Below are 16,045 nucleotides of genomic sequence, written 5' to 3'. Positions count from 1 at the left end.
GACAGGGTCCAGTGTTTGGCTTTTATTGAGACATGATTTTTCCTCTTTTCATATAACTTATCTAATTAAAATATTCATCTTAGTTACCACAAAAAAAAAAAAAGGAACATAGAAAATTGTATATACACAGTTAGGGACCAAAATACAAATGCAAGTCAAGGTCACTCCCCCTCCTGCCCACGTTACTTATCCCACCACCAGCGGGGCGGCAAAGGGGGAAGAGGCAGCTCTGCTCAGTTCCTTCGTCTGTAGTGTAGCACAGAAAAATTGCACAAGTGTAAGGCCCCGGGCACCGGCAGGCTGGCAGCGGAGCAAGCGCTTTTACCCTAGACTTTGCTTAGTTTGTGTCTCATGGAGTAACCCTCCTCTCTTCCCCGCTGAGGGCTGGTGCCCACCTCTTCCAGCTGTGCGGTTTTAGCAGCTGAGCAAGAGGGAGAGAACGGAGAGCAGTGGGCAGCGGGCCCAGTACCAGCGGGACCCGCTCAGCAGAGTCAATGCGGACACAGTGTCACGTCTGATCCTCTCCATACCCCCCTCCCCGCAGTCCAGCTAACCTAAAACGCAGACACAGTCAGCAAAGCCTAGAGCAAAGAGGCTGCTCCGCGAGGGAAGGTACATCACCCCATAACAGCGATGCTTTGGGCAATACCCGCAGCTGAGTATCTGGCTGTAGCGTTAATTAAGTGGCAGTTGAGCGGTGCCCAAGATTGTTCTCGGGCCTCCCCCAGATCCTTTGCTCAAGGCTCCATCGGGGCCTGAACACCATGCCAGGCTCTGCTTCCCTCCCCTCTGCCCCTGCCCCAAGTACAGAGGAGAAATAAATGGTAGCACAACGGTCAGCAGAAGATAATATATTGTTATCTAATTAAAAATACAGCAAAATTAAATACAGCAAAAATGCAAGAGTAAGGAGCCATTATTTTACAGCACAACACACACTGAAATGCTGCACGGTAACATTAAAGCATCTGGGACTGTAACAAACTTACAGCACATGAGAGTCTGAGAACATTTTTCCAAGACCTTCAAAATAAGAAAAGAACAGACCAAATAAACAAGAGACAGGTGTTCAGAATGGTTTAAAATTTTAAAAAAAAAAAAAAAGGAGAAAAAGAAAAAAATCAAAATCAACAGAAACCAGAAGCATACAGGGATTTTTCTAGAGCCCTCCAGGGAGGGCTCTTCACAGCAAGGCTTCCCCCGGTCAGCATGCACAGACAGCTCCACCGGTTCAGGATTTGGCAGCCACAGAAAGCTAGCAGCACAGCTTCTCAAAAGCTGCCACCAACAGCATCCACTACCGGCACCTTTTCCACCTAGACAGCAAAGTCCTAGGGCAGCAAATATGGCTTGGAATGGGAGAACCTCTCCCCTTCCCGATCCAGTCAGGCCTCTGAGCGCTAACAGAGGCCGTCTCCCTCGCCACGTGGCCTGGCTCTAACCAGCTCCATCCTCTGCTTGCACCATCTCTGGGTAAGTTTGCTTTTGAGGCAGACGTAACCCACAAGTGGAAACGTTCACCACAAGGCTTCACATTTAATAGCGAGTGCCTGGTTGTGTCCGGCTCCCCGCTCCCTGCTGCGGCCTCAGCGAATCCACCCGAAATCACACACCTCACGCAGCACTCGGGCTCCTGGCCTCTGCAGAGGAGCTGTGCTCCAGGGCACCTCCTCGCACTTCCACCAACCCAGCTGGTCCGCTGGCTCACATCACGCACCCTTTCCTTCCAGAGCTCCAGTTCCTCAGACACCAAGTACAGCCGAGCTTTTTGAACTCCTGCTATGAAGTATGCACTCATTAAAAACAAACCACATTCCATTATTCACTTTCCTCCAACCCCAGTCAAGCGGTTTCAGGTTCAAAGACTAAAAATCCTTGCTTTTTCCAAAGAGCAGGCAGAGGAAGACATACAGGGAAAAGACAGGATTTAAGCACCAGCTTCCAAACTGGAAATAAATCCTTCCCAATTCCACACAGAAAACAAGATAAAAATATTCCTTCTTTCCATTAAAAGAGGCAAACCGATGCCTTCATTGATATTTAAAAACTGTTTTTCATTTCAGAGGCAAAGCCCCCTCTCTCTCTCAAAAAAAAAAGTTAAAATCTGACTTGGTGCACAGTAAAATTTCTCCCGAAACCCCTTGTAGTTTTATTCCCAGTATCCAGCAGAAGAACAACAGCAGCAGAGAAAAAGTCCCCAATGGCTCTTGGCATCCCTGCACAACAACATAAGCATCTGTACAAGATCTACAGTAACAGCAGAGAGAAGGTTGAGTGCTAAGATTTTATTAACATACACGAGTAGAGAGCAAAGCCTCAGGACGTGATGCGCTTGCCAAAGGATCGATGAGCAGATGGGCCACCAGTCCTACCTGTCTGCAAGTCCAGGTGGGACTTTGGGCCCAGCAGGTACCAGATCATGAGGAAAGACTCCCGTGACACCCAGTGTCCACTCAGACAGATGGATTCCTGCCAGCTCCAGTCAGAGAAAGGCTGGCCCTTGTACTGGATTGGGAGGGGGGAGACTACTGGGAGCAACATAAATAATACCAGTGGGACAGAGGGGCAAAATATTAATTAAAACCATTTTATAATTTATTAAAAGGTTAAATAGTAAATAGTCTCTGGATCTTCCACTCTCAGCAGGTGCCAAGACTTCACATTTTCTCGTGTCGGGAGATTCTGTACACCCTTCTTTCGAAAGATGACAAAGCCAGAAACAGGATGTTAAGGGCAGGGGGAAAAGAGGGGGGCTTGACACTGAGAAAGGGACCAGAATAAAAGATAAAATACTGTGCTGTCGTCTTGTGCAGATCGAAGCTTCTCCCAGCAGCTGCAGCCTCCAAAGAGTTCAAAGAAAAGGGCTGTTTGGGTACCTTCTTCCCCTCCAGTGCCACTCCCCACGAGAGGGAAAGTCCCAGATCTGCACTGCAAACTTATCTCCGAGAGAACCTGTTTTTGAAAGCTTTGATAGTCTTTGCCATCATGGGTGCAATTTCTGCAACAGAGAAAGAAAAAAGAGCCAAATCAAACAAAAAACCTACACATTAAACGCAGCAGTCACAGACTACGAAAGCAGGGAGCAATTCAAAGCTCAGCCCTGGCAAAGCAGACGCAAGGCAGGCGTAAGCGCGTGCTGTCTGATCATGGCCTATCGTATTTTTAGGTCACAGACCAAGGAGAGCCCACTCTGCTTTCTGCACTGCAAGAACACAGATCTCTGGTGAAACTCCCCCTGCTTCCTTCCCAAGGGAGCCACTCTACAGTTTCATTGTTCCAAACAGCTGGACAGACACAGAAGGACAGCAGGAGGGAAAAGGCAGGGGTTTTGCCTCATTAGTACCATTGGGACAGGCTGACGCAGTCAGCAGCGAGCAGGCAGGTGAATCGGATACTTCCCTGTGCTTTTTCTTGTACAAGAAGTTTGAACAACCTTCACCCTCTCCTTAGGGAGAGGAGAGAGGCCACCAACATCAACCCTCCTGCATAGCCTGGATTTCTCTTCGTGCTGAAGCAGCAGATTCGTGTGTTTGTAAAGGAGGAGCTCTAGGAGACCACCCGGATGTTGTGCAGTTTGTACTTACTCTTCACTGGTGGTTTCCTGGGGTCGTAGGAGGAGAAGGTGCTACCTGAAGATGGGACAGAATGGGCACTGCTGGTGCTGGGCCCATCATAGGACTGCTCCTCACTCACACGAGTGTGACTTTTGCTAGATGTGTACAGGACCGGTTTTATTCTGAAACAGAGACGGGACAGACATTTCAGTAAAGGAGTCACCGTGGTTTGATATAATTCTTCAAACACAAGCCACATTTTTTAAAAGCAGCGCGACTGTTAAAAGTTTCACTGCAAAAGGACCTCCTGGACACACAGCATCCCCTCCTGCCAGGGCGCAGAGCTTCAGGGGGAAGCTGGCAGGAGCCCACAGGAAAAGAGGCCCTGAACAGCAAGCGCTACTGAGAAACACTCACTTGGTCTTCTCTGGCAGAAGAGGTCCTCCAGTTCCAAACTTCTCTTGCCTCCTTCGTACATCCCGAGGGGGCTTTGCTGCGGAGTTCACAAATGCCATTTTCGCCACTCTACCTGTAGGAGACCAGAGGGAAACACTGCTTAGATCCAGCTTATTATAAAGGAGGCTCCTCAGTGCTTGTCTTATTACAGCAAGCTCCAGCCACCTCTCCCCAGTCCATCCATTTCAAAGCTCAGGCGATAGCCTCCTCCCTAAAGGTCTGAACCTCTTGCAGTCACAACATGGGCTGTGAGAAATACGACTGATCAGGTCAGTAGTTCTCATTATGTTCACCGAAAGAGCAGGAGTGCTCCCCTCCACCTCGGTATTCTTCAACCCCAACATGGAGAAGCCACTCTAGCAGAACAGGAGGTGCGTCTGCAGCGCTACACGTCCTTGCTATAAAATACTGCTGTCTAGTCTGCATCAGAAACACTGTGGATGAAATCTAGAGCCTGCTAAGCCATTAAGCAAAGGCCACCACAAAGAACAGAGAGTTAAGCAACTCCTAAATTGGACCAGATTTAAACCAGCCATTCCGAAAGACCTTTCCCCCACAAAGACATCCCCCTAGGCAGAATTTCCAGACCCCTCTCTGATCATTCAGCCCTACTTTACCTTTGGGTTTGTTGGCATGAGCTGAGCCGATGTTCCGTGCTAACATGAGCAGCCGCTGCTCTCGTGCATCGTGAAGTCGAAGGTACATCTCCCGCCAGGACTCAAACTCTTCTGGCTTCTCGTTCTTGAAGTCTCGGAGACAGTGATTGTGCCACAGTTGATCCGTATCCTCAATGAGGACCTGAAACAAACCCACGTGAGAGCTGGGATCCCTCCTGACACCTTCACTCCCCTCTCCCTCAGCACCAGCGTCACTGGAACATGACAGAGGACAAGACAGCTTAGGGGCCAACTTGCAGCAAGAGATGGACAGATGGCGAATCCGGGAAGTCGGGACTAGGAAAAGCCACCTCTTGTTATAAAGAGTGTTGTTCTTTACTATCCTGCTATTGCAGATGAGGATAGAACATCACTCCCGCACGTCACCATCCCTTCCCCAGGCCGAGGCACTCACATGATTACACTCCTCAATGCGATACAGCTGCTCTGGGGTGCATCTCTCCAACACGGGCTCCAGCACTGAGAAAGGGACACCGCCCACTTCATAGATTGCTAGAGGGAAGCAAGGTGCACAGAGTATTTATCCTGCTCCTTCCTTGCCAAGGAAAGGGCTCGACACCGTGAAATGCAGTGGAAAAACCAGCAGTGCTGCACGCCACTACGCAATATGAGGGGAAGGAGAAAGGAACGGCAGGTGCAACAGCTCTAGCAGGCCATCAGGCACCAGTATCTCCAAGTTAAGAAGTGCCTGCGCAAGGCTCCGTTTACCACCTTTTCCAGTGCTTTAGCACTCCCTGAAAGCATGCCGGGTGCCAATTCCTGCAGCACCTGGGCTTTCAGTGAGATCTGTCCCACATTAATTAGCTTGCCTTGTGACAAGGGGCAACTAACTGTTCGCATGCTCCAAGCCAGATGCTGCTGGGATATATACAAACCAGTTACCAAGACTTTCGAATTATCTGCATGGCAACACGACTTTAAGACAGATGAGGAAAGGTACTTACAGTCAATATTGTTACTGAGGACTCTGATACATTGCTGATACAGAGACATCATCTTTGGGAGGTAGGCAGTTTTAGAGCCTGAATACACTTGCATCTTTGAATTCAACCGACGGCCTGTAAAACCTGCTTCACTCTCTTCAACTGGCGAGGACACTGCTGCAAAGAGAAAGACTTGGAGTAAGGAGGGAGCAGAGGAAAGAAGAAGAGCCCACCCTGATGAACGGCACAGGAGAGAGTCACCCAGAAGCAACCTAAAGGGCCCCAAGTCTTCCCTAAGAGACCTGCAACCTAGTTCAGGAAGGGCAAGTCCAAAGCCCAAGCCTCAAGAAGGATCAGCAAAGGATCTTCCTCATTTCTGCTAGAGCACAGGGGAAAGAAGCCCCCTTTTTCTGAAACCCGGGCTCTGGCCATTAGAGGCAGGACACCAGACCCCAACAGGAAGACCTGAACCCAGCCACCATCCACTTCCTCCCACAAACAATGGCTGCAGCCCATTTCAGACCTATTTTCCCACCCAACATACCTTTCCTTTTTGTCTGGGAGCAGGTAATGGACTCGATCGAAGGAAGAGGGCGGTAGGTGGCCTGAATCGGCGGCAGTGGGATGTCTGGTAACGTTGGTACCACATCTAAAAGTATCTGGAAGGAGAGAACGTGCGTGCCCATAAGACGAGAATAAGGAGAACGTTACATCCTGCCAGTGTACAAACAGCACTGAACTGCATTTTGTCCGATATTTTGAATAAGACATTCAGTGCTGGCCAGCTTGCACCAGGAAATAGCCTCAGAGGGAGCCTGTGCTTCTGCCACATTACTGTGGCTCTGTCTAGGCTGTCAATACAAAGAAGCCAAAATTCAGGATCTGAATCACTCAGCACCCTCCAGTAAGAGCCATCCACATCTTTAACCTACTAGGTTCAGTGCCAAAGGCCTCTGGCAGGAACCCAAGTCAGATTAACAATGCAAAGAACTAGAGAAAAAAACAGAAGAGAAAGCTGGCAGAAACATTGCCTTGATCTCCAACACTCCTTTACCTGTTCTGCCTCTTCTCCTCCTCCCCACCTCCTGCAACAAACTCCATGGTGGTGGAGAGGGGAACCTCACCAACTGGGAGACATCTAAAACTTCGATATGAGGCACTTATTACAATGAATAGCATAGCAGGATTTTAAAAGGCTGCTAACAAAAACACTTTTTGAAGAACAAAGTGTTTCAAGTTGAGTAAAAAGATTAAGCAGTCAAGGTTTTACACATCAGTCCCTTATTTCTATACCCAACCCTGGCACCCATGGGGTAATGAATTTATACAGAAACATTGCTCATTTTTCATGCTTTCACAAAAGAAGGCCTGTCTTCCAGAATAAGCTGCATTGTAACACCAGTTCTCCCATTTCTCACCCATTTCTGGAGACCAACAGATTTAGTTAACAAAACTTCAGTACTGATAAAGAAAAAAAATAAAAAAGGTCAATTTCAGAGAAGCATAAATACTTGAGACATGGGAACCTTGCTAGCAGGTGGAGATGCACTGCATATTACGCAGGATTCTAAGTTGACTCACATCTAAAGATACTTTGCATGCTTAACAACCGTATCATGTCCAATATGTTTTCATACAATTATTTAGGTGTTTCCTTCTTACTCTCCCCATTTTTGAATAAAAGAGGGTTTTGTCTGTTGCATTTCTCCCCCCCCCCCCCTTTTCCAGCAGAATTCCACTCTAACAGCACAAAGCGATGCCTGTGGCGTAGGGCGTATGAAACACACGGTGCCTCCCAGCAGGAACCAGGAGTCACAGACCTAGATAGCAACGAGACACCGCAAGCACAACCCGATGCAGAACACAGCCCAGCACCTCCGAGGGGAAAACTAATAAGCCCCAGACGGCAGAGGACCCAGAGCAGCTGATCCCACCTTCTTTGTTCACTTTCAGATCTCCAAAACCTTACCCTCTTTGGTTTAGGAGGCTCTGGTAGGTTCTTCTCTGCCTTTTTCTCACTTGTTCGCTTGTGGCTTGGACTTTTCCTACTCGAGCTTGGGCTGTTGGTACTGGCTTTGGATCCGTTCTGTTTGCTGTGCCCTCGCTCTTTCTCCCCAGTGGACACAGAGGGTTTGGCCACTTTCTTTTTCTTTTTCTGGGGCTGGTCGTAGCTGAGGTACGACTCAAAGGACATTGTAGGCTGTTCAAATTCATCCTCCACTTCCCCCTCCCCAAAATTTGAGGAAAAGCCCATCGATTTTTTGTCCATGTCGGAGACTTTGCGCTTCCCCTCTGAAGACTTTAAGCTCCCAGAAGTCCCCTTTTCTTTAATCCTATTTGACGAGTCACTCTCAGCTTTCCGTTTCTCCCGCTCTGTGTTAGAGGTCTCCAAGCTCAGCTTGGGCTTTTCCAATTTGCTTTTTTCAGAGTCTCGATGTTTTTGCTTCTTAACATGGTTGTCCAAAGACTCTTCCAAGTGTGGCAACATGTGCAGCTTCTCCTTTCGGGAGGTGCCGCTTTCTCGGTTCTTCTCCTTCTTGGTGCCATCTGACATCCTCTGCTTCTCCTTGCTGCCCCCTGCCATGGGGGCTTCTCGGAGCTGCTCTTTAAAAGAGGTCTTGTGCAATCGTTCTGGGCTGAAGGCAGAGGTCCTGTCCTCCCCTCTGCCATCAAGTCGCTGCTTCTTGTGAGAAGACTTGTGCTCTTTGCTTCGACTCATGTTCCCTTTGTCGTAGAACTCACCGGGGTTCCTCTCTTGGCCTCCTCCCAGCTTCTCCTGAAAGCTGTGGCCTTTACTGGCCTTCCGATGCAATACCGTCGGTTCTTCCTGCTCCTCAGAGGCATAAGGGTCTGCGTACATATCCTGAGGGCTCTCACTTGGCTCAGGTGACGCAGCTTGTCCATAGTCAGAGTACTCCTGATCTGAAGAGAGCACCGGGGAAGATCTGCCCCAACCCTTCCCCTCATGGCCGCTATAGCCATAAGTCTCATGGGCTCTCTCAGGCCTAGGATACCTTTTGGACTTCTTTTCCCTATGATCTGGGCTATAGGACTGGCTGCAAGACGGCTGGAAGGGTTCTGAATACTCCTGGTCAGGTTCCTCATCCTCTCTGAGGGAGGATTCTTGATGTCTTTTGCTTGAGCTGCTCCTCTCGTAGTCACGGTCTTCAGAATCTAGGTTATTTCTGAAGGGATAAGAAAACAAAATAGTTAGATTAAAACTTCCCAATGTGAAGAGAGCCACTCCCCACGGACCATGTGAACGGGAACCTCTCTTAGAGCAGGCTAAGGTTGTCTTTGGTAGTTTTGTGGCAATACCACCACGAATTCTCTCAGACACAGCAACATTCAGGGATTTAGAAACCGCATTTCTAGTGCGGCAATTGATTAAGCATTTTTATTAGGACTAGAGACTTCACAGTTCACTGGAAGCGGAGACAGATGCGTACACTTTTCCATGCCTACAGACTCCTGGCTGCGTGGTGCCTATGGGAAACGTGTTCGCCAGTTAACCATGCAGGGATACCACAGCCATCGAAGTTATCATGAATAACTGGATCTTTATCACCCACATCTAAAAGATCTCGTCACGGGTTTCAACACAGCTTTGTTACTACAACATGCTGTCTAGCATTAACTTTCAGTTTCCATAGTATTTTTGCACAGAAAAGCCTTCTTTCGAAGCAAGCCACTTCCTTTACTTGGGCTAGAACTTCCTCTTTTTAGCATCATAAAATAGGAAGCAAGCAGATTGCATCTCTTGCTTTATCAAAGGCACTTTTCTGGCCTTTACTGTTAATCTCTTCATCAAACTGCAGATTCTTGAAAATCGGTCCCTACTTTCAGGCAAAACCACAGCCATCAGCAACCCAACGCTCCGCAGCTAGCGGAGGCAGGAAGTTTATGCCAAAACAAGGCAAAAACCCCGTGCAGAGTTAGCACGCTTGTGTTACAAGTTTTTCCAGAGCCTTCACTTTGTTACCTTGGTCAGAGAAGTTTATCATCTCTACTGCAGAAGTATAAAAAAGCTTATCCATCAAGGTAACCAAGCAGGTTCACTTACCTGTCTGCCTCTTGGGAGACAGGCACTAGCTTCTTCCACCTGGCTACCAGATTCTTCGCAAAGTCTCCTACAAGCTCGTGTTTCCGTAAACTGTTCACAGTCTTCCCAACACCCGTCTCCTTCACGAGAGAGCCGAGACATGAATTCATGTTAGCAAAACAGTCAGCATTCTCACCTTTGCTAAACTTCCTACAAAGTGAATAAAGCGAACCCGCTACCTGTCACTGCTAGGTAGAAATAAACTTGCTTGGTCTAACAGCAAAGATATCACATATAATATATTATGTTTTCAGCGGCCATTATATCGTTTACTACAGTTCTGTAAATCAAAGACAACTTAACTCTGCCTTAAGTCAAACATTCATTATTTGTATTAATAAACTAAGTTAGTATTTACCATGAGTGTTGGTAAGTTTGAAGACAAAAGTCACTAATAATTTTAAGGATTAGCACTTCCTAATTTCATGATGATTCGGTTATCGTTAGGAGCTGCTCCAACTCTCCTATCCCAGTCAAGTGCTAAGCTTTTGGAAGAACTCAGGATGACAAACCGTCCTCCATGGCTTCACACTTGCTCTGACACACTCCTTCCCCGTGCCTGGAATCTCTAGAACCTCATCACAATCGCGCCTGTGACGCCAGGCCGTAGCAGGTGGCCGAGGTAACACGCCCCATTGCGGGGAAAGCAGCATTTCTGCAGCAGTTACCCTGTGACTTGACAGACACAATGAAAGCGTGAGAGATTTCACAGCTCTTACCACAAGAATGTCAACTGTGATGGGCAACTCAGACAGCCTCTTCAGACTTTTCAGCAGCTGCAGAGACAAGGAGGAGAGTGTTCAGACTTGTCATACGGAACCACATACTGTGATTAGAAAGGACACAAATGCTGCATTGCATGAGAGCTTGTTAGAAAGACCCAAGTGGCAGACGGCTGCTGTCTTGCTTCAAAACAAGCTCCCGAGAAGCTGAACGCGAGGGCCAACTGTTAAGAAATTATCACCTCTTTGCCTACGAGGGCCCACCTGAGAATCTTAAAACACACTCAAATATTAATGCTTTCTTCACAGAGGACTGCAACTTAGCTTTGGCTTAAAGCATCAGGAACACGGACACACGACTCTGTTGCACAGCAAGTGGAAGAAAGGACTCGGAAGCTTGTGACTCAGAAGGTGGTGCTGAGAATTGCATCACTTGTTAAAAAAAAAAAAAAAGATACTAAGAGTCCTTTCTGAAGTTTTGCAAGCTAGACACTGAGGGAAGGAAGATTTCTAGATGCTCTTAAAGATCTAAGAGGGAACGCGTATCTCCCCTGCAGGCCCAGCACTGTCAGTGCTGCTGACAGGCTCTCTCCTCTCAGCTACAGTCTGTACTAAAAAGGCAGCTGATCCCTTCCCCAACCACTGCCTCTCGCCCCACTCTTCTCCCTTCCCTTCGCCATACAGCCGTGAGAAACGTTGCGTTCCTCTACATGGACGCTGCCAAGCGAGACCCTGCCAGTGTGTACAGCTGCTCCGCGGGCCAGGGAGGGAAGAGGAGCCCTCTCTAACTTGCACCCCGGTGAGGGGCCGCAGGTGAAGGGGACGTACTCGTACCTCTGCCACCCAGGTGGCTTGGGACATCGCTTCACCAAGATGTCCACCGACTTTTTGGTTACGGTACGTGGCAGCACACATCTGACAGCACCGCTGCCCCTGACATTACTTCCCGCAGCTCAGCTATAGCCATGGGCCAGCCTCGTCAGCGTTCCCATTATTATAGCCCCTATACAGCCCAGGCTTTGTTCAGCACTGCTGTGCTATACGCCGTACAAAGGGCTGTCCCTGATCCAGATCTTCTCTTTAAACCACTGTGCTCATGCTCAAATTAGCACTGTCGGCCTAAGCTATTCCACTCACCCCCACTTCCACCATGCAAGGATCAAAGAGGTTTAGAGGTTTCCTTCCTTTTGAAGGAAATAAGTCCTTTTAACCCATTTGAAGAGTGCTATTACTTTCAGAGAGAAAATACTCCTCAACAGAGAGAGAAGAGTTCATCTAGCTTAAGCAGAACCACAGGACGGCTCCTGTTCACCAGAAACCACTGCCCCATCTCCATTATATTTAGGACTTCATCGCCATGACCGAAGGTTTAGGGTTTCTTGTTTGTTTTAGAAGAGTGAAACACCGATACCAACAGTCACCGTGTGTTTCAGCACTCTTGAGCTGGGGCGATGAGGAGGATGCAATAGTTCTAGCTGTGCTGTAACCATAGCTAACCAGGTCTTCAAGCCCTCTTGTCCCTGCAACTCTGGGCTCACAGTAATGTAGAGTCTCCCCCGGGATTCACGGGATCTGGGGCAGGTATCGTGCTCCACCACCTACCTCAACTGATGGGCAGAGAAAAAAAAAAAGCAGCCAGCTGAGCTAAAAATCCCAACATCCTTTCAGTTTTCAGAACCGCTGTTACTTTGCCAGCACCGCTGCTTGACAAGCTCACTGACCATCAAAGCCATCAAACCAGAAGAGACACAGCCCACCTCCGCTGCCTCCCCTCACACCACCGCGGCACGGCCTGCCACAGCTCATGGGTCGGGATCCCGCCGGGAAGGCCAAGATCCTTCTGGCATCAGGAACACAGGAGTTTGGACTAGTGTGCATGAAGGTCCTCTTTGGAAGAGGACAGGACGGGAGGGGAAGAAGGATGGATTTTGTACTAGATAGAAAAAGAGTAAAACAGGGCAATATTAAAACAATAGCATCTCTGTAAGCCGATTGCCTTCCTAGAGAGGTTGTTTCAGAGTTACAAAATCCCACTGTGAGAGTAAGAACCAAGAGAAAACTCGTTATGGCATCCTTACAGCCTCCCAGTGATTTCCTAGCTACACCCCACTGTAGCATCTTCCACAGCTCTTTTTGCTCTTTAGTTTTTTGTTGCCTTCAAGGCTGAATTCCAAGGAGAAAAGCGCTATTCTCAACGGGGCTCATCTCTGGATTTTGTACAGCCAAGGGAAGTGCGGTTTGAGGCCAGGGGACCCACACATTTGATCCAGAGCACATATCACGGGGAACTGGCTTATTCCACACCCACTGCAGTCAACAGCTGGAAACCTCCACACATCTAAAAAAAAAAAAAAAAAATGCAAGTGCTGGCTTTCTGAGAGGCCACCATCCACACACCTTTGCCTAAGTGTCACTTTACCAAGCTTTTACACCTGCACATTCACTAGAGATGTTAACACAATTTGAGTTCAGCAGACTTCCCAGCCAAGTAATAAAAATCTCAAAATGATGCTGCCAGGAAACGAGGCATTTTTGTTACCTGCGTCACCAGTAATGCACTTATCTGCCAATCTAAGATATCAAAACCTGCGCTTATTGACACCATCCAAGTGGCACACAGCCTGGCCATATCCGAGCAGGGATATATTCAGGAGCTGTGTTTGTACAGCACAGCAAAACCTCGCTTTGCTTGCAACTTCTGTGGACCACAGCTCCACATGCATGGGATGCACCAAGTGAGACAACTCCGATGCAGCAAGGCTTAAGAACGTGTACTAACCTGTATTTCCTACGGAAACAAGCTGATGCAGTACACCCCACTGCCTTCAGCTGAAATCAGCCGAGCAGACTCAAATCTGGCAGCTCAACTCAAATAACTGAGATCCTACAAGTCCTGCGAGAAAAAGGGAGCCAGGCAGAAACCAGAAAACACAAGCTTGTATCTTGCTAGACAGCAGATGAAATACGTACGAGAAAGCTCTTCCACAACACCCCAGCACAGGGTAGAGTTTCAGTCAACCAGCCACAAACCATTAAAACTTCACTTAGTTCCAGCTCCAATGAAGTCTTGTTTACTATGGGCGGATTGTTTTCTTTTCCTAAAAGGCGGCAGCCAGGCCGTTACAGTGCTAAGGACGCACGTTAGTATCAAATTACTACAGCACAGCCTGGCCCCATCCTCTTGTTCGTGTTTCCCTTACCCTCTTTCTTCCTTCAGTCCTGCAGCAGAGTTTGTATCTTGTCTGCTGGAAAAAAAAGACCACTTCCAAACCATTACAGCAGCGTCCAAATTTTCACAGTTCTGTGCCAGCAGCCTGATTTTCACCCCCCAAAAATATTAATACTTAACACCTTTCAGCAAGGCAATATAGAGTTGTACACAATACCGGGCAAATATTATTCTTTCACATTACTGATAAAATGTTTCAAAAGGACAAGGCAAGAAAACCCAAGACTGGAAATGGTGTAACGCGTGGGTAGCGGCCAGAGGTGCCGGGGATTTGTCCTGCTGAGAGGGTAAAGCTGTAGCTGCTACAGAACTGTAGTGGAAACAGTTCTAGCAGAAGAGCCAAAAGCCATTTTCTGACATAGGAAGGCACTCAGAAGACACACCATCTATCAACACAACGCAACGGCAAGTAAATTCAAGCCTAGAAACACTAACACCTCCAAGGATATAATTGAAAAGGTATCAGAAATAAAAAAAGAGTATAGGCCACGCGACCTTTCTGCTGGGGAAGGGAAAAGGTTTAAAGTCACTATCCTAGCTAGTAACGGCTTGCGAATGCTTACCACCTCTCCCTCCCCTTGCAAAACTGCATAGGATCAACAGAGAAAGAAACGATTTAACACTGCAAGGTTACTGGAGACAGAGTCAGCCTATGCAAATAGTGCCCGAAGACTTACAACGCCCAAGAAACACAGACAAGCAGTTATTGCCCCAAGCTGACACAAGGGTCAGGAAACAGGAGCACTAATCCTCCGCGCGCAGCGTGCTCAGCCAATATTTGAAGTCTCGTGCGTGCTCTCGGCACCGCGGAGCCCAAGACTCCCTGGAATCGACTCCTCAGCTCCATCTGGGGCCCTGCCAGTTAAACCCTGCTCTGGTCTTGGCTGAGAGGGTGAGAAAAGGAACCAGACGCCCCCATCACTTCGCCCCCAGCTAGGCTGGGGCTGGGTACGGGGGCCTCCCTTTCAAAGGGTCAGCACTTGAGCGCTTCAGAATCCACCCTTCTTCCTGGGAGGTCTTGGAAAGCAGGCGTTTGCCTCAGATAAACAAAATTAACCGAGTGCAGCGTGGCTGCACAGCCTTCACTGCCTCGTCTTTCACCTGAATTAAGTGAAACATGAACCGAACACCTGTAAAGAGTCACAACAGATGCTCCCCCTATAAAATACAACATCGTAGAGAATGGGATAACAGCATGTGGCGAGGCCACACCTGAGCTCAGCCCTAATTCCAAATTTCAGTTGAAAAAACCAGCTCAGAACCCCATTGCCCAGCAGGAGAGCTGCTGTCAGCAACAGACGCAGCCAAACGTCACCGAACAGAGTCGGGCACAAGCGCGGATCAGGGCAGCGCGCACACGGCAGCCGCCGTGGGCAGGAGATTTCGGCAGCAGACACGTTCCCTTGTGGAGCCGGGCGAGAGGCGTCAAGCAACTTCCCCAAGGCCAGAGGGGGAACCCACGCCAGCGGCTGAGTTAAAACTCGGCAACTGCTCGCCCTGACCCCAACACCCCAGCGATCACGGTGGCCTCGCCACGGTCCCGGCCGTCCCTGGTCCCAGGGCAGGGCTGTGCCTCGCTGTCACCTCCCGCCGGGGCTCACACCGGGGACCGCGGCTCTTCCACCATGAACACGTCACCAGGGCAAGACTCTTCCGGCAAGTTCTCCAGTTGCCCGCTCGCCCGCCTCTCACACCGCACTCCACCGGCGTGCCACGGGGGGAAGCCCATGGGAGGACACCGGCGCACCGCAGCGGGCCTCCCGTGGGGCAGCCGGGGCCTGGCAGCCCAGCCCGGGCTGGCAGCAGCCCCGGGGGGCTCCCACCGGGGAGAATCCCCCGGGGACAACCCCCCGGGCCTGCCCCGCGGCCGCCCGCCTCGCCCCACGGACCGCGGCCGGGCAGGAAACTTCAAGGGGGGAGCCCGGCGGAGGGGAGGGCAGGCCCGGGCCCGCTCCCCGGGCCCCCCGCGGGGTGACCCGGGTCCTCCCGACCACCGGCCCCGCCGCGCCGCCCCCGCCGGGGAGGGGGAGCCCCGGCCGCGCCGCCGCCCCCGTCACCTTCTTGGGCTCCGAGCTGCCCGCCAGCCGCGACTGCAGCTTGCCCACAACTTCCAGCACCGACTCCGCCATTTTTAATGCTGGAGAGGCCGCGGCGGCGGAAGCGGCTTCACCGCCCGCTGGCCACACGGCGCTTCCTCACCGCCGCCGCCATCTTGGCTGCGGGCAGGAAACGGAAGCGGCGCTGCCGTTGCCCCGGTCGGTGGCGGCCATGGCGGGTGCGGGCAGAGTCCGGCGGGTGCCATCTTGGGGCCTGGCAGCGGCGGCGGGCAGCGCCATCTTGAGTGCTGGCAGGGCGCTGCTGAGGGGAGCGCGGCCGCCATCG

General features: G+C 50.0%; 1 protein-coding gene across 2 annotated transcripts; it reads right to left on the bottom strand.

Moving 5' to 3' along the window:
• Positions 1 to 7: 7 nt before the first annotated feature.
• ELOA (elongin A) lies at positions 8 to 15,940 on the bottom strand. 2 transcript variants are annotated; one of them, XM_087761069.1, is made up of 11 exons: positions 15,721 to 15,940; positions 10,432 to 10,488; positions 9,674 to 9,792; positions 7,580 to 8,795; positions 6,155 to 6,269; positions 5,632 to 5,787; positions 5,082 to 5,179; positions 4,628 to 4,808; positions 3,972 to 4,083; positions 3,585 to 3,736; positions 8 to 2,998 (listed from the first exon to the last, which is right to left on the bottom strand). In XM_087761069.1, the coding sequence occupies exons 1-11, from the start codon at positions 15,790 to 15,792 to the stop codon at positions 2,937 to 2,939; spliced, it is 2,340 nt and encodes a 779-aa protein (XP_087617195.1). In that variant the 5' UTR covers positions 15,793 to 15,940; the 3' UTR covers positions 8 to 2,936. The 2 variants fall into 2 exon arrangements, with proteins under 2 accessions (XP_087617195.1, XP_087617196.1); XM_087761070.1 differs by having other exon boundaries at positions 5,632 to 5,784.
• Positions 15,941 to 16,045: the final 105 nt, after the last annotated feature.

The sequence above is a fragment of the Nipponia nippon genome, unplaced genomic scaffold, assembly GCF_047370975.1.
Source record: "Nipponia nippon isolate SJK-2023a ecotype South Korea unplaced genomic scaffold, ASM4737097v1 scaffold_23, whole genome shotgun sequence".
In the NCBI taxonomy this organism is placed as follows: Eukaryota; Metazoa; Chordata; class Aves; order Pelecaniformes; family Threskiornithidae; genus Nipponia; species Nipponia nippon.
The sequence above is the reverse complement of the archived record's forward strand: the minus strand, read 5'-3'. Positions and strand labels throughout refer to the sequence as shown.